A 26464-nucleotide genomic window follows, 5' to 3' on the forward strand; every position below is an offset into this window, starting at 1 on the left:
GTACTCCACTAAATTCATCATGTAACTTCCAAAATTACTTGGATTCCTGCAACAGGGCAAATGAGACAATATTGAATCGAGACGAGTGTTGTTATTGTATAATACTTACATCCCTGTCAAGGAATTCACAGCCAGTGATGACTTCTGAACTTTGCAGAGTTGAAGTAACATAGGATCTACTAAAGTTTTGTTTTAAGCTCTGAAAAACTGTAGTTGAAGACCACCACATGCTAAGGGAGGCTTTTGGTAAGTGAGCTATGGGCCAAGCGAGAGCGTCTGAGCGATGTTAAGACATTGCGGTATGGCTGGTAGTTTGTGAAGGATGACACACACAGGCTGACTGCTATAATTCACAACTATGAAAAATTTTGTCGAAAGTGCATGTAATGATCCAGCAGGACAGAAGACGGACATCCGCGATGTTCGTGAAACCATTGTAATTACATAAGGGGCATCTCAACACATTCCTGCTGATGAATTGCAGCAAAGGTAGTTCCTTATTGCCAGCCAGTGAGACTGTTGGGTTCGTAAGTGTTGAACTGCAAATAACAGTTCCAGATGATCCAAAATTTCCGTTCGGTGTTGTAACTACCGATAAATCACAGGTGTAGTATTATGACCCAGATACAAAACAGCAATTGTTCCAGTGGACCGTAGTCTCCTCTCCACACCTCAAAAAGTGTGCCACATTCATACCAACATTTAGCTGACACTCGAGACTCTTTTTGACTTTCATGGAATTGTCCATAAGGAATTCACCCATGCGGCCGATCAGTCACAGGGAAGTTTTACTATGTTGTTTTGAGGAGACAGAGGGAAGATATTAGAAGCAAGTGGGCCACTACATGGAAGAACAAAGACTGGTTGCTGCATTGTGACAATTAAGCCTAGTTTACATGACAGCACTAGGTTGCATGCAACTGCGCTACCTGACTAATCGGCATATGCGATGCTCATTTGCGCAACTCGTTGGTGAAACTAAGTTGTTTCGTATCGTTCCAACTTTGGCGACACTACTTGCATGACTTTCTGATGTTAGATGTGTCAGTATAGTGTAAACAAATTGAAATATGCAATTCAGAATGGAAGAAATGCTGCTCTTTCATGTATGCCATACATGGGTGTTTGGGGATTTTCAGTGATGTTGACTGCAAAAACAGAAGGCAACCTGTTTCTGCGTTTGTGGCCGTCCTACAGGATCTGAACTTTGAAGGACTGATGATGGCGAGCTACAGTACACAATACATTCAATCAGGAGTATTATACAAATGAGCTAAGAAAAATACAGGCAAGCATAACATCTGACACTGGAACTGCCTGCATCTAAAAGGCGAAAATCCTGTGGTTCAAGTTGGCTGGTTTGTTTTTTGAGGAAAATTGTGTACAGGAGAAAAGGATACACAAGTCTGCCAAGCTGCGTTCTTTACTCAATATTTATTTATTTGAAAAGTCACATCAGTACTTCACATTCACAATTTTTACTACTGGTATATATTTTTAAATTTTGCGAAGGTAGGAAAGTAGATGGAAAATGATTCTCTTCTTAATGCGGCCTGTTTCGAATAATTATTGCTGCCGGCTTGCAGCTTTGCATGTATCGGCCTCCTGGCATTTATGCTTCTCCGTGTCCTTGGCTGATAAACTACTCTATCCACATTCTCTTCATGCATTACAGTATCTTTTTTCATTATTGCATTGTTAACTTTATTTAAAAGAAACTTGAACTGCTCTGGTGACATTCTGAGATAATTTAAATACCCCTTAGGTTGCTGAGCAACTGAACTGACTTCGATTCTTGATCCAATCACAACTCAAACATGTTCCTTGACTTTATCTTTTGTCTTACGCAGTGATTTTGTGCAAAGAAGTGTTAACTCCACCACAGCTCGTACAGCTGCCACCATTCGTACAGTTGCTAAGAATATACAGCATCTCACAAATTATGAAACTGAAGTGTACACTACCGGCGCCGTGTTTATAGAAATGTACGAAACCATTTTCAACTCTTTTCACGCAATGAGTGGCACAAGCCACTGTTGTTGTGTAAACCAGGCTTTACCCTGCAAACATATCGCTCACAGTAGGGGAAATTCTTGGCAAAAATAACCAAACTGTCCCTCACCTACCCTGCTTGCCTGATTTCGTCCTTTGCATTTCTTATTCCTCCTGAAATTGAAGGGTGGGATTTGGTTTCTGTAGAACAGATTAGAGTGGAATCTCAACTAATTTTTGAATACGATTCAACCATCAGACTTCTAGCACTGCTTCCAACGGTGGGAAAGAAGCTGGTAACATTGTATACAACTGAGTGGGGGAATACTTTGATGGTGGTGGTTGAAATTAAGACTTAATGTAAGTTTTCTGATTTTTACAGGGATATTCTCAGAAATTTTGGGTAGTACCTTTTATATTTCCTGCTGTAGAATGAAAATTTGATTCTGACCATATCTGTATTTATTGTTGATGGCAGTTATATATAGTGAAGGCACACATTGTTTTGTGAGAATAATATTCTATCAAATGAGTACAGTGATGCAGGTGGGGATTAGGTAATAAACTTGATAAAGTAGAGGTTCCACTCACACAGATGCCAATTCAGTGTGCCCCGGGTTGTTACGTTCTTCACAGACGTATATCTCTCTCGACACAGGTGACACGAAGCAGTGGAGACATGCTACAGCGTACCGGCAGCAGCGTAAGCGCGGCAGCAGGCTGAACGGCGTGGGCCCGTCCGGTCGGCCTCCGAGGCCGCCCGTCCGTCCACCGATATCTGCCCGCAAGAATCTGAGTCCTGCCGATCAGCAGAAGCTTATAGAACTGCAAAAAGTGCTGGATGACTTTGTGGAGAATGTTATCCTCGAGAAAGGTAAGTCTGTTTTCATTTGGTGGTTGTGAATATTGATAACCGTTCAAAATGATGTCTTTAAACTTTCCAGCCACAAAACACTGCCAGCACACATTTAAGCAGCAGTATTCAGAATTTAAGGTTATAACACCCTTCATTTGATTACCATTTGAATTATCTTGCCTTGGGGTTTCTGTTAATTCTTTAAACCCCTCACAACAATTGCCGGTATAGCCTTGCTGCAAGATTGTGACTTATTCATTCCTTCATTCCTATCACCTGGCTGGTGACTTAATCATTGGGTGGGGACGAGCTTGAACTGGCAACAAATCTTGTTGGCAAGAAATTTTTAATTACAAACAAGTGGTTCTTACTTATATTCCATTCATCATTGCTTGTAGCTCTCTCTCTCTCTCTCTCTCTCTCTCTCTCTCTCTCTCTAAAGCATGGAGGAAACATTAATTTATTTCCTTTTAGAGTTGGATGTGGAACAGACCTGCTTTGCGTGTGAATATGTGCGTTTTACTTCCTTAATTGATTGTGATTCCCCCCCACCACCACCCACACACACACACACACACACACACACACACACACACACACACACACACACACACGCCCCTTGTGTTAAATGGAATAGTTCTCTCTTCAGTAACACAGTGGCATTGTTGCACACAAACTGAGAGTGTAATAATATTTTCAATACAAACATCCTATAACTTTGGAGCTGCATTCTTTCTTGCTTCTGTGTGTTTTGTGTTTTAAATTCCTTTCTGTTGGGTTCTTTCGTATTGAAGTTTCTGCCTGTATGAAGTCCCCGTACTTGTCAGTGAGTCAGTACCAACGTCTGGAAGTCACTTTGGATTTCTGCCAGTCAACATATTTTGGATTTCCAGACTTTGCTGATAACGTGTAAGATTTCTCCTCTTCCTCATTAACTTTATTAGTCATAGTGGATCCATTGGACCACTTGAGTCATTTCATACTCAATTTTTCTTTGGAAGTTGTAATGTTTGGCGTTTGCAATCTACCCACGACTGTTTAATTTTTTCTGATCACAATTTTCTCAGTAGACATTCTGTGTGTAATTTCTGCTGAAAATTTGTGGTTCTCAGGAAGAGTATTAATTTTAACTTCGTTCTCCTGCATCTGTTACCTGGAGACCAACAGCTTTAAGATCTTGCTGAATTTCTCAGATCCATTGTCCTCCTGTCTTCACTCTAATATTTCTCGTCATAAGGTGTAAAATTCTGCGTCCTTGCATTTGCAAGATATGAAAGAAATAAGAATCTTTTCCTTTTCATTGCACTGTTGATTCAGCTAATCTCCCAGCAGTTACGCTATTGCTCAAAAGTTTTTGAACATTAGTGATTTTGAGGAAAGAAATGGAAATTGGAATCAGAAATGTTAGAAATTCTCAAAAGTTAATTTGGAATGATCTTCTATTGAAACTAAATACATGCAGCCAAATTTTACTCTCCTCAAAGTAGCCTCCTTTGGGTTCAATCACTGCTCTGCATATAGGAGGCATTCTTTCTGTCAGCTTCAGCAGGGTTTCCTCGGTGATATGCCACCATTCCTCTTGTAGTCTGGTCCCAAGGCTGTTCAGTAGGATTACATTTGGGGAACTGGGGCAGCCAGATCACATTTTTCAATTTCTTCTTTTTTTGTAAATTTGCCAAATATGGTATACACAGTTTTGAAGTGTGTTTAGGGCCGTTAACTTGCTGTAGGACGAATCCCTTGCCAATCGGTCATCTTCCACGTGGCTTTGGCTGATACTGTAGAATGCGATGGTAACCCTGTTTCTTTATTTGTACTAGATCACAGGTCTTACAACCTCCAAAACATCCCCAGACCATAAGGGAACCCCTTCCATGCTTTAATGTTGGAGATACATATTGGTGTAACAATCACATTTGTTCACCAGGTGACTGGCGAACAAACTTGCATCACTTTTTGCCAGAGACCTCAAATTTGGATTTTTCGGTGAAAAATGACTTTTTTTCCCACTGATTTACTGTCCAACTTCCATGTTGTCTTGCCCAGCGTAGGTTCTTCTGCCTAATAATAGCCATCAGTAATTCTTTCTTAGCCTCCACACACCCGTTAAGGTTCACTGCCTGAAGAGGTCTTTCCACAGTACTTACTCGCTGGCTTTTCCATATTGTGGCAGAGTTCTATTGCTGAAACTGGCGCTGTTTTGAAGCGATCACATTTACTTGCGACTACTATATATTTGTCATCACTTTTTGATGTGTCTTTTGGCCTACCCTCTCTAGTTTGGTCTATATTCTGGGGGATATACACATGCCTCTGCAAGGTATAATGGACACATCCCTAGGAAATATTTGAATGTGCTATTTGTTGCATAATAAGACAGGCTGCATGTAAAGATGCAATTGCAGAACATTTCTCTGTTCAAAGCTCGTTTCTTTGTCCCATTATCGATGTTTACACTGGGCACTCACTGAAGTTCACTCTTTGATATCTCATGCATAACTAAATGCCCCTTTCTTATCTGTATATGTGTTTACAGATTTGTTGATGTTCTATGGATGCCACCTAATGAGTAAAGGTTATATTATGCCACCACAATTCAAAATTAGCGACATGCAATGCTTGGATCCTGAACAGCGGAAAGTTATGTTTTGAACGATTTCATTTTTAAAAGCGTGGCACACTACTCTTAAACATTATATTCAGCATTATTACACTGGGGAAACACTATAGCTAATTCGTATTCAAATCTGATGACCAGCCTCCTTTTTTTCTTTTTTTAAAAAATCTCATTTCCATGGCGTTCGAAAACTTTTGATCGATAGTGTAGTTTCATTGGAGATGATTCTCCAGATTACTTTGTATTTTTTCTTGTTCCAAGTTCTGATGATTCTTCTTTCATTTTTAAGTTGATACAGGGGTTCAAGGCATAAGTGGCTGCCAGTAGGGTTACAGTTTTATAGTGTGTGATCTTCGTATCTAGTGAAAAGTGTTTCATGTTATACATTGTTCAGTTTATAAATTGTGATTATATCATTTTGTTTACTCTCTGTATTATTGTTTCTTTCTCCTTTATACTGTATAACTATGTTAATCTTTTGGTTCTTCATGAAAGCTTTACTTATAGGGTACATATAATCCTATTTTTAAGGTGACTCTTTGGAGACTGGTGATCTGGTTATGATCTTCTTCCATGTGAAGAGCTAAACAGAACTAAATCGCCCACAAACCCTTGATTGTAACAGGTTTTCGAGACTTTGGTCTGGGCAGCTTCTGTACGGGCGAAATCCTCCTTGGATTCTCCAGCTTACAGTTACAGTGTGTTATTGATCTTGGTGTAAATTATATGGCAAAAAATTGTATGTGCAGTCAGCAAGGATTAGTCCTCTGTAATTATGTGGACTGGTTTTATCTCCTTTTTCTAAACAATAGTTGGATTATTCCTGTGGTCCAGTGCTCTGAAATGTTCTCTCTGATCCACATTTGAACTAGATGTTGGTGAATATTTAGTATTGCAGTTTTTCTGATTTTTGTATGGTTCCAGGCTTCACTGCATGTTATGTACTTTTTTAGTGCTCTGATTGATTGTGAGTTCTACCTCACTGGTCGTTGGATGATCTGAGAGATCAGGGGTGGTCGAAATAGACATGTCCACAATTACTAAAAATGTTTCTAGCAGGTGATCGCTATTTATAATTTTTTTGATTGTCCGTGTGAAGATATCTCTTTTTCCTTGGTTATAGTGTGCTAACTTTTCTTATTTATCTCTCTGCATTAATGCTGGGTATTCATATTTTTAAAGATAATTGCTGAACATTTTGTAATAATCTCATGATTGCTTTTTCTTAAAATTTTTGTCCATCCTTCGTAGGACATTTTTAAAATGTTTAGACTTTGTTCGTCTGATAATTTTAGGGATGGACTGCTTTTTTTATTATTATTCATAAATTTGTTTCTTCTGGGTTCTGGGCATGATGGTTTCCAGCCCTGTCATTTTTTTCATTGTTTAATTGGAGCTAATTCTACTACAAAATTTTTGTGGGTCAATTCTTGTAGTGATTTGGTGTTTGATAGCTTCCCCCAGAGTTAATGTATTATTCAGTATTTTTTATTAATTTGCTTCGGTTGAATTTTCTCCTGCTTTTATTTAGAGTTTTCCTCTTACCATAGGAGTTAATTTTATTTTGGTCTACAATTTAGTAGTCAAACCCTGTGCTTGTTGTCCTTATGACTTTATCCATGCAGATGTGAATTAGCTACCGTATTTACTCGAATCTAAGCCGCACTTTTTTTCCGGTTTTTGTAATCCAAAAAACCGCCTGCAGCTTAGAATCGAGTGCAAAGCGGAAGTTCTGAAAAATGTTGGTAGGTGCCACCATAACTAATTTCTGTCGCCGAATATATTTAGGGCTTCGCAGGCACAAAGATAAATATTGGCACCAAAACCTCTGCGTCAGTAAATAAATTAAAAAAAGGTGGAAGACGAGCTTTCTTTCTATGCCCTTCCATACATTATCCAACGAAATAAATACAAATTCTGTATTGTTAATCTTCGAATGTAGCTGCATTTCAATGTACTATGAAAATCCGACTGGCAAGACTGTGTGGGATGTTTGTCAGTATGGCCAACTCTGCGTTCTGAATTTTTTCCTACCTGTGAGAAGAGATGGTTGCTAATAGGAACTTTTATGATGCCATGTATTCTTTCGTGTTTGCTGCTATCTCATTTAAATACTGTCTGCCTAATAAACTACCAAACTAGAGTGAGACAACAGCAAACGCGGAAGAATATACATATCATGTCATGTTTATATCCGTATTATTCTTATGCCGATTAGTGATACAGTCAGAAATGAAGCACGGGAATTGATTAGATTTTTAAATCTAAGATGACTCTAATTTCTGTGCAGAATCTAATGTACTAAAGAGGCGTCTGCAAAGATTTTACAAACGGAGAAAATTTTTCGCTCAACTCTCGTTCAGAACATCTTCTATCATACGCAGTCTATTATTTGGTTCTTGTTGATCATTATCAAAGAAAGCAGCAGTGTAAGCAACAACAAATAGCAGTCTCTTGCCATTGTTTTGCTAATGAGCCGATTCCTTCCTTCCTTCCTTCCTCTCTCTCTCTCTCTCTCTCTCTCTCTCTCTCTCTCTCTCTCCCTCCCCCCCCCTTTCTTTTTTAATTATAAGCGTTGGTAGTGCGCACAAAAGCAAGCCATGCCGCGAGCGGCGACAGGTCGTAAACACACATTATCAGAATGCGACAAACAATGCATGCATGATACAGTACAGTAACACATTTTCAGCTTTGAGTGACGTAAACACCTATAACAAAGAGAATGGCACTTATCAGATCAAAGAAAAATAAGCAATCAATTCATACCAGACGAAGCACGTGAAAAAGGAAGGGTACCCGTATAAATACGGACAGAGCGCCTGACGCATTGCAACGGCTACCTGGTAAAGTTTAACTGCTAAGCCTACGACTCGAACAAAACTACTATAGCTGTATCGCCATTCATTCGACCAAAATTGTCTCTCATATTAAAATGGACCAACTTTGTTTCGATTTGGAGGTGCGGCCTAATCTTTTCTCTCCCCTTGAATTTGGAGTCTAATTTTTCAGGTGCGGCTTAGATTAGAGTGCGGCTGAGATTTGAGTAAATACGGTAACCTCTGTCTTCCCTGAAGTTGGGGCATTTCCAGGTTTTTCATTTATATTTAATCCAGGAGATCCCAAAATTTTTTGTTCTGTCTGTCAGGGTTCTAGTTTGTGTGTGTGTGTGTGTGTGTGTGTGTGGGGGGGGGGGGTCATGCATTCATGTGTGTGCATGCGTGTTTTAATAATTGTGTAAATATTATTTGCCGATTTCAAAGTTACGGTTACAATCCTGGGCAATAAACGTATAGAGTCATTTATTCTGAAATTTACTAAAGTTCATTTCCTCTTGATATGGAAGAACCAAACAGTACAAATCTTCAGTAAAGAATATGAAACAACTGTGTGCCAACCTGAAGTTTTTAGCTAGTAGTCAGAATAGGGTAATAGGGAAGTAATAAATTGCCTGAAAAACAAGTGGCCAGATATCTATACTGACAGATGCAAAACTCATGAGGAAGTTGGTTGCACATATTATTATCCTAGGTTGTGCAGATAGCTAAACATTCTTTATTACCACCATTAAGAAGTATTTATGGTGCATAAGAAACAGCTGTTAAAGAAGCAGTTAACTTTGGAACAGAAAAAGTGAACGAAACAATAATTCTGACTTATTCTGGAAGTGCCTTGGAGTAATTTGAGCATTGATAGCGGAAAGATGATCACAGTTGTATCTACAGTGTGGTGAGTTTAATAAGAAAGCCAACAATGAAAATAAATCCGTACATTTAATGTGGATAAAGGGGTGCTCTGGTATTTGGCATAATTGAATAGTACATGGTCTTGCAAAAGAAAATGTCAAACAAGTGGACCAGGTATGATAGATTCTCCCACATGCAGTGAACATCCAGAAGACGGTGGAGATCCTGATCATCATTTTGGGATGTTCCAGATATGCTCCATATTAAAATAAACTTCTTTAAAAGCCTCACAGAAGTGAAGAGTCCACTGCAAACAAATTATAAAACATTGATGAGTGAGAACAACGTAATCAATGGTTACCTACAAGAAGTGGGGATATAGCTGACACACAGAATACTGTGTGTGTAATTTTATGTATGTTAAAATTTAATTGCAGTCACCAACCTAAGAAGTTGCAGTGGCTTTATTGTTTGCCACAAAAATCCAATTTAAAAAAAGGAATATGGACAGTTTTCTCGTGATTTATTTTTCCTGGTATTCCTTTATAAAGTTGGTATCCTTGCAATTCCATAGGATCTTGATCAGTGTTCCTAATTTCTTGAAGAGCCATAATTACAATTTTGTATTTACGATTTAAGTAATGATACTAGGTGGACCCAGGTGGTTAACAATCTATGTTGAGGTTTAGGGCAATCTGTGGTTGCAGTCAGTGAAATTCTTAAAAAGACATCCCTCTGTCAACTGTCTGTGGTTTCTTCGAGATGAAGTTAAATCCTCAGATAAGATTCTGACGGATATTCAGAAAGATGGTGATTAGAGATGAAGGATTATACAAAATTATGAATAAGAATATAGTCCAATCGACATAAGATACTCCCCAACAGCTGGCAAAGGATGTGGTTCAGTTGTTCCAGTGTGGGGTGGTATTGTGTGGTGGAGACACTCGTTTCTAGCTGGTTCTTGCACATGGTGGGAGGATTTGGAGTGTGTGAAGATATGACAATGGAAATCCGTTTCCAATCCTCCCGCCAGCCCCAAGAATCAGCTACAAAGGAGCACCACTCTTCTCATCCAATGCCACCCCAGACTGGAGCAGCCAAACATCATTATTTGTCGGGGCTTTGATTGTATATTGTGATGCCCTGAGATGAGGGAGATTCTACCGCAGACCCTTCCAACTCTTATGGTGTTCTGACCTCTTAAAATCCTAGCCCATTGCTATGCCACTTCCAATCTCATACCCTTGTCACAGGGATCATATCCCTTTGGAAGGCTCAATTCACCCACCCAGCTGTTCCAGTCCTGTCACAGGCTTATCGAAAGCAGTCCTGTTGTGTACCACCTTTGGTACAGTCATTGCACAGCTGTGTAACAGTACGAACGGTCACCGCCAAACTATGGCTGGGAGCAAAATGGACCACTCTGCTGCACAACGTGCAGCCGAACATAACAGGGTTGATTTCATTGGCTACTTCACAACCCGGGCCATCTGCATTGTCCCTCCACCACCAGCTTCTCTGAACTGCATAGACGGATGTTGTTGTGTTGTGTGGATCCATTTAGGTTTCTTTTGCTTTCTGATGAAGGTTTTGGCCAAAAGCTGAGTGTGTAACAGTCTTTTTGTTGGGCCTGCCTGTTAATCAATGCGTCTTTCTTTTCCATAACTATTTTATATATATACTATTGAGCCTACTTATTAAAATTACAGTTGCTTCTTCAGCACTACGAGTCTGTCATGTACTTAATTGCAGTAGTGTAGAGCTATACTGTTTGAAAGTTTATTTTCAAGAGGACCATTGAAGATTTTAGTTAAGATACGACTGATCGGACTTTCCATTTGTAGACCTGCACCAGTTTATACTCTTTATCATTGGATGTGAAATAGTTTTGTGTGAGAACAAAATAAAGTAAGTATATTAGTTAATTTATTTGTGGTGTGGACATTGTGGGACACATTATTGAACTGCATGTAAATTTACACTGAAGTGCCAAAGAAACTGGTATAGGCATGCATATGTAAACAGGCAGAATACGGCACTGTGGTCGGCAACGCTTGTATAAGACAAGTGTCTGGCACAGTTATTTAGATGGGTACTGCTGCTAAAATGGCAGGTTATCAGGATGTAAGTGAGTTTGAACCTGGTGTTAGTCAGCACACGAGCAATGGGACACAGCATCTCCAAAATAGCAGTGAAGTGGGGATTTTCCTGTATGACCATTTCACGAGTGTACCATGAATATCAGGAATCCGGCAAAACATCAAATCTCCAACATTGCTTGCGGCCAGAAAAAGATCTGCAAGAATGGGACCAACAGCGACTGAAGAGAATCATTCTGTGAGACTGAAGTGCAACCCTTCTGGAAATTGCTGCATATTTCAATGCTGGGCCATCAACAAGCGTCAGCGTGCGAACCATTCAATGAAACATCATAATATGGGCTTTTGGAGCCGAAGGCCAACTCGTGTACCCTTGATGACTGTATGACACAAAGCTTTACGCCTCTCCTGGGACCGTCAGCACCTACATTGGACTATTGAAGACTGGAAACATGTTGCCTGGTCGGACAAGTCTCATTTCAGATTGTATCGAGAAGATGGATGTGCACAGGTGTGGAGACAACCTCGTGTATCCATGGACCTGCATGTCAGCAGGGGACTGTTCAAGTTGGTAGAGGTCTGTAAGGGTGTGGGGTGCGTGCAGTTGGAGTGATATGGGACCCCTGATACGTCAAGATCGACTCTGACAGGTGACACGTACGTAAGCATCATGTCCGATTACCTGCATCCATTCACGTCCATTGTGCATTCCGACGGACTTAAGCAATTCCAACAGGACAATGCAACATCCAACATGTCCAGAATTGCTACAGAGTGGCTCCAGGAACACTCTTCTGAGTTTAAACTCTTCTGCTGGCCACCAAACTCCCCATACATGAGCATATATGGAATGCCTTGCAACGTGCTGTTCAGAAGAGATCTGCACCCACTCGTACTCTTACAGATGTAAGGACAACCCTGCAGGAGTGAATATGCCGGCACTACTTCAGAAATTAGTCAAGCCCATGCCATGTCACGTTGCAGCACTTCTGCACGCTCGCAGGGGGCCTTACACATTATTAGACAGGTGTACCAGTTTCTTTGTCTCTTCAGTCTATTTCTGCTGTGGACATTATGGGACATGGTATTGAATTACATGTAATGACACACACACACACACACACACACAGATCCTTTTATTATTATACAACTGTATAAGCTCAGTCGATCAAGGAAACAGACTTTACATTTTTTGGAATCTGAAGTTCCTCATGTTTTTGTATGTGTTAAGTGACAGGTCACCAATTGTGTTGTGATCAAAACTGGATAGGAATTTCAAGCAGATTCAGTTTTCAGTATTCATTACTACTTTTGAAGGTGCTCATTAGTCCTCACGTTTATGTTATTGTTGCAGTATTCATCACCTGCTTACAAAACTGGAAATAATGCACATTGCAAAAGTTATTTACGTCATCAGTCTCACACATGAGGAGCATTGTTTCGAATTGTAATTTGTACAAAACAAAACAAGAAATTATATTATTATTATAGGAAAAGCAAAAAACTGATTACTCTTAACTTTGGAAACTTTCATAAATTGTAAAATGTGAAGTAGTTGTTTTTGAGCAGGATGTATATGCTATGGGACTACTGGGAAAAATGCTGGAATATTTTCATCTGGGGGGGGGGGGGGGGGGGGGAATTTAGAATTCCAGGAATTTTCATTGTTTTAGTCGTGAGTTAAATTTTTGTTAGTTTGACTGTGCTGCTACTGTAGAAGTGAAACATAAATGAGAGAATAGTACGAAAATGAAACTTCAGTCCCAAAGAAAATGCACAGTGTATAACAATGCCCACACAAGCGTCTGCTGACAGCAAAATGTTTCAAAGGCAAACTATTCAGTACTTCGTAACAATAAATTGCATTCGACATTCACAACTGTTCATATTTCTGAAGGGCACCATGCACGACTGACGGATTGCAGTGGCCTGTCACGGGGGTGACAGATCATGTCGGTGATTGCATGTGTGTGGGTATATCGCAAAGATTGGTTGCTGATCACTGGTGGAAATCCCAGGCAATGTGATGGATCACATGCAATTTATGCACGCAAAATGGCTGCAACTTATTTCTCTATTTATTAAGCGTGGTTATGCAGTTTCGTTGGGACTACGAACTACTCTCAGAAGTGAAGTGGAAGCCAGAGTTGCCATTTATATTAAGAAGTAATACAAAGTACAGCCTCTGATTTTGCGGTGGTCAGCATTTTGAAGATTGTGCTGCAGAAGTAGAATTGATGGGAAATTCGTATTCATGATACAGTGGCCTCCCTCTTATGGTTCAGAGTTTTTTATGAAATAATTTAATGCATTATTAAAGTTTCTAACATTGTCATATGTACTTACTGTAGTGCTAAGAGGTAATTTTAATTTAAATGTTCAGGGCAAATCTATTACATGGTTATGTCATTTAATACAATCTAACTCTCCTTTATACAATTTATAACAAGAGTTATGGTAATCAGTAGTGCTGCTGTTGACAACATTCTATAGACTTATTGGGTAAATTGTGTAAATACATGGAGTTCATTTATAAGACTAATGAATGAAAAGGAATTGAGGACTAATAAATGTAAAATGACTTGTATTGGCACACAGGAAAGATATACACAACACATTCGGTTTCACTGGAAAATGTGATTTATTCTGTAAAGTAATTTACCAGTTCCCAAGATAAGTGTTTCAAAAGAATTTTTGTTTACTTTAAATTTATGATTCGCAAGTATTCCTGGAGGTATGGAAATTAGTTGCAACTACTGCTACACAAAGCAGTTCATTTTCCATAGGACTATTTCTCGACTCAGTGACCTTCACAATAACTGAATGAAATTGTTTGACAAATTGCTAGTGTGTGGGGGGTTTCAATCAGAGTAAAAAGTTGCAACCAATACCCCGTTTGACAGATTGCTTTATCTGTCACACGTGTGTGGAGCCTTTAACAGTTCTTGGGAAAATTTTGCGAATGGTGGTTTGAGAAGCATTACCTTCAAAGTAAGTTCCCTTTTATGCAAGATGAATTATGTTCTGTGTGAGAATGTGCGATGAATTTCTTAAATCTGATCATTTGACATTCGTTCTAAACTTAACACATTGAGGACTAGAGGCATAGAAAAATTTTGGATCCATAACATCAGCCATTATTTAAAATTTGACAGCTGCATTTGTGTCAGATAAAGAATTTTTTTGCACTTCGAAACTTCTTTTTTAAAAAAGAAGTGTCAGGCTGTTGTAACAAAATGTTGTTTAAATTCAGCCCAAACATCCATGGTAGCAGAAAATTAAATTTCTGCTATAGTCTGTAAGGGGGCAGTATACGAATGCCATCAGTATCTAAACATATACTGCTGTGACATAGCAGCACTAGCATAAATATTATTTATTAACTTCGAATATTTACAATAAATGTACTTAACTTTCTTAGTGATTTGATGCATGGCATTGAAGTCCCATACCTGTTGTTTTCGTTGTCATTGTCTTCATTCCGAAGACTGGCTTGATGCAGCTCTCCATGCTTATCTATCCCATGATCTCCAAATAACAGCAACCTACATCCTTCTGAACTTGCTTACTGTATTTATCTTGATGGTCTCAATCTACGATTTTAACCCCCCACCCCCCCTCACCCCACAGTTCCCTCCAATACTAAATTAGTAAGCCTTGATGTGTCAGAACAACCAATCCCTTTTTTTCTTTCTTTTTTTAATCAAGTTGTGCCTCAAATTTCTTCTCTCCTCATTTTTATTCAGTACCTCCTATTATGTGCTCTAACCTTCAATCTTCAGCATTCTTCGGTAGCACAACATTCAGAAGCTTCTATTCTGTTCTTGTCTAAACTGCTAATCGTCCGTGTTTCACCTCCATACAAGGATACACACCAGACAGATTCCCTCACAAAAGACTTCCTGTCACTTAAATCTATAGCGAGAGTTCTTGATTTTAACAAATTTCTCTTCTTCAGAATTGCTTTTCTTGCCATTCCCAATCTACTTTTAATATCCTCTCTGCATCAGACAATCGGTTATTTTACTGCCCAAATAACAAAACTTGTTACTACTTTTAGTGTAGTAATCTAACCACCACACCATTGTCTGATTTAATTAAACTACATTCCATTGCCCTTTTTTTGCTTTTGTTGATATTCATCTTCTATCGTCCTATCAGGATATTGTCCACTCCATTTATCTGTTGTTCCAGGTCCTTCACTGCCTCTGGCAGAATTACAATGTTGTTCACAAACCAGAGAGTTTTTATTTCTCCTCCTCTCACGCATTTTGGTTTTAGGGAGTTTTATTTGATTTCTTTTATTTACAGATGTGTTCAAATTATTAGACTAAAGACATTTTTTCCAAAACTCTACTTTTATTACACATTTACATCCACATACAGATTATATGTATACATTCAGTACTTCGTATGCATGCCTTTGTTCTTAATCAACATTTTTATGCTGTTTAACAAGTTTTTATTAACTTTTCACATGACATTTTAATATCATTGTCATGGTACCAGAATTCTTCTAGTTTCTCCATGAGATCTTGTTTGGTGGTAATTGTAAATTTCCTTAGCCTCTGTTTCACAATGGCCCATAAATTTTCAATTGGGCTTATATCAGGACTATTCCCTGGCCAGGGCAACACTTTCAGTTGCTTTTTTTTCCAAGTACTTGGCAACACTTTGGTTGCAAGTTAGAAAAGTTGGGAATAGTAGCATAGGAGACCTTTGCAGTCCCAAAATTCAGATGCGCATTTCTTCAGTATCAATAAAACATCACAATTTCAAATCAAAACCGCTAACTTTACAGATCAGACCCACTTAATTTACCATATTGTTGCACATACCTTAACCCAGTCCTCTCTTGTCCACTCCTGAGGTCGTTAGCCCACTGCAATCTTTTGGTTTTCATGGCAGGTGCAGTTTTCTGTTTTTTCCTTGGTCGGCATGTCTTTAAACCACATTCAAACAGTCTCCTCCTCACTGTCACAGATGAAACTTCGACACCCAAACCTTTCAGCTGATGGCTCATGTCTGTAGAAGTAAGCTTACGGTTCATTGTTGCCATGTTTGAGAGTCTTCTAATTTTTTCTAGAACTGATTTACACTTTACGTCCACATTTTCCTTTCCTGTTTGGCTTGTATTCACCACCTTTCTGCGCTGAAAGTGTGACTCTGCTGACAGTTTTCTGTGATATTGTCGTTCTGTCAGCAGTTTCCTCCTGTATATAATGATTTTCAGCAAGAAGTGCTACCACAGCCGAAATTTTCTGAGGTGAAACATCTTTTGTCTTCCCCTATAACCTCACTTTCTTTGGAAACTCCACGACTTATTCCTATAGTTAAAAACATACAAATACACAAGCTATAGTATATAATGTTTTGTTAATGTAGCAAGAAGTTGAAAGAATAAATAACTAGCTGAAGTACACTACAGAAACAAAAATCATTACTGTAAACACAGTTTCAAAGTACATACATAGACAACTAACACCAACACGTATTTGGACGGAAAATAGCAAATGTTACCAACTGTGAAAAAATCAATGATCTGTGAGTTGCTTGGCAGGGAAATTTCGTGGCATCAATCAACCATTAAAACAAATCAATTATTACATTTTTCTCTCCTATTTTTACACGAGAAAACTTGAGTATAAAAAATAATCATTTAGTCTAATAATTTGGACACGTCTGTATTCTCTCTTGCAATGAAGGGAGGAGGGGTCTTATTTCTCCCAATTGGGAATTTATTTGCAGGAATTTTGGGGACAGCTCCGGAATTCACCTTATGACCTGAGCAAAACCTGAACCTGGCCAGAGATGCTTGTGTTGCCACCTTTTTACTTTTTCTAGCAGGTCCGCATGGGATGCACTAGGTTTTGTACATATTGGTTCGTCTGCACTGGTGTCGTCGCCCAGCTCCGCATAGTGGGTCCATTTCCTGCATCACACTCTGTGGTAGTTAGGCTAGGTGGCCTGTGAAAGTGGCGGCTGTTGCTGCTATTAGAGCTGCTGCAGCACTGGCTATCTTCCATCCTATTCTCAAGTTTCCTTCTCCCATTGCCCAGATCTCCAGCCAGCTGCGTTGATCGTCGGCTTGTTCCACCAAGTTTGGAATTGTCAGGTCCAGTATGTCCCGTTTATCAGATCTCCATGCCAGGTGCCAGACTCCTTGGTTTGTGCCTCCCTGTCTGTGCTTGTCGCCGCGTCTCCTCAGGTAACGTATGTTGTTAGTGTGGCACGGTTTGCCATCATCTTTTCTGCCTGTTGGTTTGCGTGCCTTGGTTCTGCATAGTGTGTTCTTCTGGAAGTCCAGTGCCCCGAATGACTGCACATCCGTTTGCACTGCCCTTGGCTCAAGTCACAGCCACTTAAGGTGCGCTTCTTGCTGGAGGCGGCAGGCAGCCTCCATCTCCGCATGGTGCACCATCCTGAAGCAGTTCCTGGCCTCCTGTAGAGCCGCATCGACATGGTGGTTGTCATCTTTTTGGCCTGCTGCTGTGCTGGTTTCTGATGCAACAACGTGTAGCGACAATCTTTGCCGTTTGGAATGAAGAGGCCGACTAACCCTGCTTGGCAGCTCCCACCTCCGACCCGTCCTCAAAGTCCATCACTTTCACTGTCAGGGTGGGCAGTTGGCCATGCGATCTAACCATTCCTGCACCTCCGACATTCTCTTTTTCAACATTGAGAGACTCTGGTCGGTCTCTTCGTCTTCTAATTGACGCTGCCGCAGTCAGCAGAATTCTGGCAGCCGTGCCAGTTTGGTCCACCGCAGTGGTCACAGGTCGATCGTTCGTCTCTGCCGGTGGTAAAAGTGCGGCTGTCGTGCTTTCCTGCACATTTATGCATCTTGCAGCATTGTGGCAATATTTCACCACATGCTCTTCTTCCTGGCTCCAGTAGCACGACAGTGAAGTGTCCAGGTTGACGGGAAGAGCCTGCACCTCGACTGGGAAGCCTAGAAGTGTCCGCACCGAGTATGTGTCATCGTGTGACTGTGAAGAGAGGCAACCTTTCCTTGCTCGTCCGGTTGTGCATCTTGACTGCTGCATTGTGGAATCCTGATGGACTCTTGGATTGCTTCTCAATGATGATCCGAGACAGTCCCCTCAGAAATGGCTCTGTTGTCTTCACAAGTCGGGGTTATGGCACCGCCTTCTTGACGGGTATGTCAGCAGTGTGTGCAGCTGCAGTGCTCTTTAGCATCTTGTAGTCACCCACGTTTGCTGCCTTCAGCTCAATTATGGTATCGGAGTCTACAGACTGGACGGCAACTTCGGATTTGCAGTGCAGTGGATTACAGGGGAGGAATGGTTATACTGCGGTCAGCTTATTCCTATAGTTCTTGCACTCGCTCGTTGTGCTTTCGGCAACCTGGGCTACCGACTCCGTCCTGTATGCTTCGCTGTTGCGTTATTTAACCTGGCCCTGCTTTGCCGTGCTGTGTACCAGGTAACACAACAGTTTGCCGTTGATGCAAAAACAGCAGTTTGCCACTTTTCAGTCTGGTACACAGCACAGTCTGTCCACTCTCTCTCCCTAGTTGTGCACACCAGTAGTGCAGCGCTCATTAACATTCGTGTGCCCACTACAGCTGCCCCAGTGGAACTGACCATGAACTATAAATTCCTTTCCAAATGTCTTCTCCGCTTCCCACAGCTTGCTCAATTTACGTATTGGATAACATTGGGGGACATGCTACAAGGCGCCCCCCCCCTCCCTCCCTCCCCCCCCCCCCCAAAAAAAAAAGTTATTGTTACTGCAAGTGTTTTGCAGACACTCGTAGTTAACTGTTCCTAGTTCTGTAAACAGCAACAGCTATTTCAGAACTGCAGTCACTGTAGAACTACATAATTGCGGCAGCAAAACTAAGCAAGTGTCAGCGACACATTGAGTTGTGTTCCGATCGGTGAGTGTGTCTCCACGTGTTGACCGTATTTTACAGAAGCAAAGTACCCACAGTTGACAGTGTGTACCTCTTGAACAATGTTTACAGCAGTTTATTAACAAACACTTGGCTGAACACAAAATTAATTACCACATATGATATACTGACAGATTGGCTGTAGCTGAACACATTTACCAAGACAGAAACCACAAAATTAAATTCCGTGAGATGACTGTTTTTAGCACAGATGACACATTACTGTGTGTTAGCAGAGAGAGGCATGTATAGAGGCCATTGAGTTTTGCAAATAACAACAGTGGATGACTTTCAAATCGAGAAAGATAGCGTCAGCGAGAAGGAACCTTGCAGTGGGTATCGTAACAAATGGTGATGGCCCCTATGTGACTGTATAAATTTGCCCCCCCCCCCCCTCGAGCCGTCGGTGTTGTGGATGTGTTACCACTGAAAAGGTCTCGCATAATTGGTTGTTGAAACATTTGGGAATATTTTTATATGTAGGCAGTGGCCTCTCACAACGAGATGTCCCCAGCTGTGGGATCTACTTTCTGAAACCATCTGTGTGTAATGTTGTAGGTTAAGATCCCAGTATCACACCCTGCAACCATTCATCCTGACGGGCTCTTGTTTGCTAATAATTTATATTAAAAATATTATTAATTTTTGCGATACTCTACACCTTACAGGCTGTGTAGTGTATTGATTATAGTAGAAGCCTCATGTGTGAGATGTGGTTTCAAAACATCAGGTATTTTGAAATTTTTTGTTTTTAAATCCTTATCGAAATGATTCTGATCATTATTCTAAGTTCAGTTAATTGGTTTAGATGTAACTTTTTTTGTTTCTATGCCTTTGTTACATTGTTTTAATAACCCTATAAATTTTTTCAGTTGGTCTCATTCTTTCTTCCCATCATTCTTTTTCCAGTTGGAATCTTTCTGCATGTAAACTTAATTATTTTTATTTAACTGTCGTAAGATTTAAACACTTGAAAATGCTGATCTATTAGTTCAAAAACAACAGACTAAATAATGTATCTATACTGACTGGGCAGTAGTGTCCAAAATGTAATTTTTGTTAAAAATGTACATTTTCGTGGGTGTTAATCATCGTACAAACACTTAAAGTAAATTCTTATTGTACTATAGACAAAATTATGTAGATGAAGATTTAAACAAAAGAAGGGAATATAAGTAGAAAGGAGTTAAAGCAAAATTAGGAATATAAATAATGAATGCAATAACGTGCATGAAAATATGGGATGATAAGATGGAAGAAATTAAACCGATGTCAATGTTTGAAAATAATTAAAATCACATGGACGAAGATTCCACGTGGAAAAATAATATATAAAGACGAGATGAGAGCAATTGAAAAAGTTAATAGGGTGATTAAAATGTGAGAGAGGAATAGAAATAAAAAATTATATATAAACCAATTGATGTAATAAAGATAATATCAAAGTAATTTCAATGAAGATTTAAAAATAAAAAATTTCACACGTAGCAGTTTCAAAACAAAGAAGTAGAACAATGTAATGTTTCAAAACAGTGAAACAGTTTGTGTTTCGAAATCGTATAGGCCTATGCATTATATCATCTTCAGGTGTGAGAGCTCCAATCATATCGTAGAAAGTATGAAACTTTCACTTAAGTTAACTACATTAAGAGATTTGAATCCACGACCTCCCACATTTGAGGCTTGCACTATGACAATTATGCTACACGTGTGAAATTCCAAAATATTTTTCCTCAATCACTCGCAAATGAGGGTCCCACCTACATAACAGCATAGATGGTTTCAAGAAGTCAAACCCACCACTGGGGTCCTCTCCTTGTCAGTCCAGACGTTTTCACTGAAGTTGTTCTTATTCTATGTGAACCAGCTCCTGTCCTTTGGGGTACCAATATCTTCCAATGTTTCTTTCGTCCTCAAAAATCCAGCCTCATAAGTGGTTCTGTTCTTGTGATGTTCAGACTGTCTGTCTGCAGACATTACATCAGTTCACTGTCTGGTAATGTCTAAATTTTTTGCACCGAATGAAAGATTCCCAATTTAGTTGTTTGTAGTGAATTTGCACACTTTTCCATTGTATTGGATTAGAGTTCTTGTAGCTATTTCAGAACATGGCTCTTTGGAGGTTTTTGACTAAAAACTAAGCATATGTCTAAAGGTGAAAATAAAGTAACTAAATTAGAATACCTCCAGTGGTCACAGGCTCCGTTCTCTGTTGTTAAAATGTCACGTGTGAACTTGCATATTTTGTAGACGAAGAGTGGTGTCTGGAAACTTCTAGGTGTAAGGAACATACTGTATAGCAAAACAGAGACATTATTTACGAGTGCATAGAGTACGTGCCATAAGAACATTACTTATTTTGGAATAAGTTTTAAAGGATCGTTGAGATCTTTGAGTTTGTGAATATGTGTGGAACTAAATATTTCAAGTGATACACTGTCACTCTTTTTCAAGTTTATATGGCTTAAATTTCTTACTGGTACAAATAATCAGGTGACATGTTACAAACTTGAGAGAGAGAGAGAGAGAGAGAGAGAGAGAGAGAGAGAGATTCTGGTAACAGTAAACTACTTGTTTAATTTGACATCAGTAACATTCACAGTAAAGCCTAACCCAAAATGATCGAATTTTTAATTTTTTGCTGATAAATGATTTTTCATGTGTGTGTGAATTATTATTTTGATGTGCAGTTGTTTGAGAAAAGGGGGGAGAAGCACTCCCAGCAGCTTATAGTCAAACTGTTTCATCTTTTTATAGGTGACAACCCCAAAAGTGAAGATAAATTGGGAAATGACCAGGCAGCCGTGTCGACACCTCCCGACAGTGCCATTAAGGTGAAAGGGGAGCGGTACGCTGGTGGGAGCGAACGTGTTCTCCTGGGGCAGGAGAATAATGACAGGAAGCGGGAGCAGTCGGTAACACTGTACGCGGCAGCCGAAGGCGCGCCTCTGCCGTCGTGTACGCTGACAAAGGTCAGTGTCAAACCGAAGGACGAGAAGGTGCTGTTCAAGTACGAGCACTCAGTGACGCCCGGATCGGGATCCGCGCACGGCTGCGGCACGGCTCGCCAGGTGTGTCGCCCCGACCTGGTGAGGCCACTGTCTGTCGCCATCACGAGACTCCCCACGACGGTCGCCTCGGCAGCTGCCGGTGAGAATTACAGGCGCAAATAGCCGTTCGTGTAGAAGTGGTGGCTAGTCGCTCTAGTTGCAAAGAGTGGGAAGGATGGCACCAGATTACATACAATGATAGGTCTTGCCACTAAACGCTACTGTGTCCCACACACATTGTGACATAATCCGACTGCTGAGTGCTCTTCCCACTACTTGACTGTTCCACAGAGATTGTACAGTAAATGATAACAACAGTCCAGATAGACTGTTTATTATTATTGTTTTGGATTATTCATTCTGATTAGTCTTTTTTTCCCCTTTTATATACACTAAGATTGATTAAAATTTTCTCTCTCTCTCTCTCTCTCTCTCTCTCACACACACACACACACACACACACACACACACACACACACAAACTGCTTCCCTTGAGTCCTGATGTTTACAACATTACAGCTGCTATTGTAGGTGTCACAATTTTTCTGTTCATATTTATTGTTTTAGAAAGAACTGAGACGTCCACAACTACAGCACACTTGGTGTTCGCTCAGGGTACATGCTCATATTCCTTTATTGCAGGTTGAGAGATGTATTATGTACAAAAATTGTGGTGTGGAGTTGGGTTTAATATTGTGCATAATGTTTAATTTTTTTAAATTGTACTTAGACTGATTTAGAATATCTATAGGCCACAGAAATTTGGTGTGTATAAGCTGCGGTGCATACAAAGGAAGTTGTAATAGTCTTTATGAGAGTGGTGATAGTGATATGGAGAAAGGTTTACAGTAAATTGTCAGACTTTGAGTTATCAGAGTGAGATCATCTCTCCAGATCCAGTGGAGGGGACGGTGAGAAATGGAAAGGCAGTGATAGCCAGCAGGTGTGAGAAAGAGTTACCCGAAAAGCCGACGATTGGTTTAGGCAGCTGACTTCTTTACTTTAATCGGACGGTGTAGGCTTCCACAGGCACTGTTACTCACTAATGCTGGAGATATAATTGGCAGCTATAAAAACTCACATAATAGTTGGGAAGTCAAACAAGCTAAGTGAGCCGAACTGCTTCTACGTCTCCACACATCGGTCAATTTGTGTTTTCATCAAACCACTGCCAAAGATCACAGAGTTGTGGAAGAGTTGGTGCTGTTTGTTTCTTTAGTGCTATGACCTACAACAATCCTAATTTCAGTCCTCCTTTTTAGTGAAAGTTGTCTAAGTGCTTTTGAATTTCTATGGTCTCCCCGTATAACATAGCATAGTAATGACTGGACCTTGATGAAACAGTACCATCTGAGAAACAAATTTGACAGTTCCCCAGTCCCAGTGCTTAGTCTGCTATTGTCGCTTTATCTTTGTCATCCAGACGACAATTACTCTTCAAATAAAGAAAAAAACGGTGCCAACTCTTCTGCACTACAGTCTTCATAGCACCCGCCAGCACAACTCTGCAATCTTAGGAACTGGCACGACGATGTTACAATCCAACTGTTGTGTGGACACACATACACTTGCTGAGCTTGTTTGAGTTCGAAACTACTATCTTAGTCTTTACAACATCTGATGTCTCCAACATCAGGAGACAAAACATCCATCACAGAAACATGGTTTGAACCATGGCCCAATACCAAGATAATGAGAATCCCCAAGGATTTTTCCTATAGTCATTTCCCTCACCAACTTGATTTTCAGAAAGAGATATTGGATTCTGATGCTTAGGATTCAACATTTACAAGTTTGCTCACTTAAAGCTTCCAAAAATACTTTGTATCTTTGGTCTAACATTTGATAAGAAAGTAATATATGTAATTCTGAAAGCATTCAAGCAATAGTTTTATTAGTCATTGTTAATAAACTATCACTGCCAATTGTCGGAGACTACAGTATTGCAAACATTGTACCTGTACTGTGTGCTTTCCCAGTTATGCTCAGAATTAGGAAATAACTTTTCATTCAAAACTGCAGATGGCATGCTCAGAAAGTCTTCAGTCAGTTGAGAAATTCATTTTTGTGAAGAGGAATGCTGTAATCGTAGCGTTTTCTCTTAGAGTGCCCTTATACAGCAGATGCCTGAAGTTTTGATGGAAATGTTCCTGTGGTATTCTGTGCTAACAGTGCAGAGCCATTTATGTGTCTCACCGATGGATACCAATATTCTAATAACCTATATTGTTACAAGAAAATCATTGAAATCGTTTAATTTTTGTGAAAGTTACCATAATGTTGTTCAGTTTATGATTAAAATTGAATTTATTTTGTAATTTTGTTTTTGACAGTTTCTTAAATTTTTATTCTAGATGTTCTTGTGGCTTGCCATTTTGCATTCCTTCTGATAGATGATAGAAAAAGTATAAATCGCCATATTTTTATCTGTAAAAGAAAATTTATAAAGAAACTGCACATGTAATACAGAAATTACAAATGCTGAACAACTGCTGACTTGGATTTATTGTTCTGTTCAGTTTTGCATGCATCACACACTACTGGATGATACGGTAAAACCCCGATTTCACATATCAGCTTCAGTATGGTATGTGTGCTCTTTAAACATCATGCACTGATTGTTTCTCATAAATGTCATTTTTTTAAAACCTTTCAGTTCCTACATTTGACCCATTTTCATTAACATTTGTAGAGAGCATAAAATCGTGGTTTTACTGTATGTGAGATCTCTGAAAAGCACTAAATTTTCTGCATCTTCTTCTGCAGTATAATGTTACGTAGCCTCAAATAGTATTTTTGCTTTTTTATTGTTGTACAAATTATTGATAAAGAAAGTATGTTATGTCTGTTGCAGAAATATTTGTACATATAAATGTTTTAGACTGAACTATTTCGCTAGCTATTACGCAGCCATAAGCAGCTTGTTTATGGCCAAGACTGTATGTTACTGTGATATTCACAGTCTTATTTTTATTTACTCCTCAAAGTTTTTCGTATGCAGAAGTGCCATTTATGTTCACTAGGGTTCAATTTTCCCCATAAGCATATATTTGTATCATTCTGGTATTTAAAAAAAAAAATCTTGTTTTGTGATGAGAGTGTTCATGAATAATAAAATACTTGGCATTTCTTAATAAAAGTCAGCATGACATTTTTGAGACAGTGCAACATTTGCACAACAGTCTTCAAATTTCTGGTCATTTCATTCCTATCCTATCATCCCAGCTTTCTAGACAGTTTTATATCAAATTTGTCCCCCCCCAAAGAAAATTTAACATTTACCTGAAAGAAGGTCTAATGTCAGCTTTAAAGAACCTTAACATGCACTTCGTTGCCAATCTGTGTATAAGGCTGTTGTAGAGTCTTTATCAAGTGAGACAGATATAATTTTATCATTGGAATTAGTGCTTACATTTATTAAATGAACTGTCACGGTAATGTCACTGCAGTAAATATTATTAGCACGTTTCCACTGAATTGCACAGAAGTGCTACTGAGTTTAGGCACTATGACCAAAACCAGTTAGGCAATTGCTCTTTTATTCAATGAAATTGTGCTAGGTATTGTGTGGTTCTGTAATGTTAGCCTCCATTGCACATATCGATCAGAAAATCATTCTATATCATTATACAGTCTCATTTTTGGAAGTTTTTTTTTGTTGAATTTAACTCCATCTGGGAAGGCCTTTACAATGCACACTGAAACCCCACTTCTACATTTTTCAAGACTGTAAAAATGTAATGTAAAATGTGGGAAATATCTTTTTAAGCAGTAAAAGTTATGTATAGGATCCCATCTTGTATTTCTGTGTTTTATGTACGATACGATACGATACGTAATGGGCATCACAATTCTCATTAGGTACTTGTTCATGTCTAAAAATTTGTAAACATTACCTGAAGGCCTGGTGCATGCCAGCGTCATTTACGAGGATGAGTCAAATTAAAACCTTAAATATTTTTAAAAATATTATTTATTGTGCAAAAGTGATACAAAGCTGTATCTCTTTTCAACATAATCTCCCCCACGCTCAATACAATTCCTCCAGCAATCACAGAGTGCATAAATTCCTGTAGAAAAAAATTCTTTTGGTAGTCCGCGCAACCCCTCATACACCTCTTCACCAGAATGGTACTTCTTTCCTCCCATTGCATCTTTGAGTGGTCCAAACATATGGAAATCACTTGGCGATGATGAATAGCGCCATTCCTTGATCGCTTTCTTCGTTTCCGGTTGGTGGAAGTGAACC

At 39.4% G+C, this 26464-nt stretch overlaps 1 protein-coding gene across 7 annotated transcripts in view; it reads left to right on the plus strand.

Moving 5' to 3' along the window:
* LOC126215270 (lysine-specific demethylase 4C-like) overlaps positions 1-26464 on the plus strand; it is a 384640-nt gene that overhangs the window by 125601 nt on the left and 232575 nt on the right. For 6 of the 7 annotated variants that reach the window (XM_049941954.1, XM_049941953.1, XM_049941957.1 and 3 more), the window contains 2 exons: positions 2651-2866; positions 21923-22315. In XM_049941954.1, the coding sequence (XP_049797911.1) occupies positions 2651-2866; positions 21923-22315 (609 nt within the window). The remainder of the gene's footprint in view (positions 1-2650; positions 2867-21922; positions 22316-26464) is intronic. The other variant, XM_049941958.1, reaches the window with a different exon arrangement.

The sequence above is a fragment of the Schistocerca nitens genome, chromosome 12 (genome assembly GCF_023898315.1).
Source record: "Schistocerca nitens isolate TAMUIC-IGC-003100 chromosome 12, iqSchNite1.1, whole genome shotgun sequence".
In the NCBI taxonomy this organism is placed as follows: domain Eukaryota; kingdom Metazoa; phylum Arthropoda; class Insecta; order Orthoptera; family Acrididae; genus Schistocerca; species Schistocerca nitens.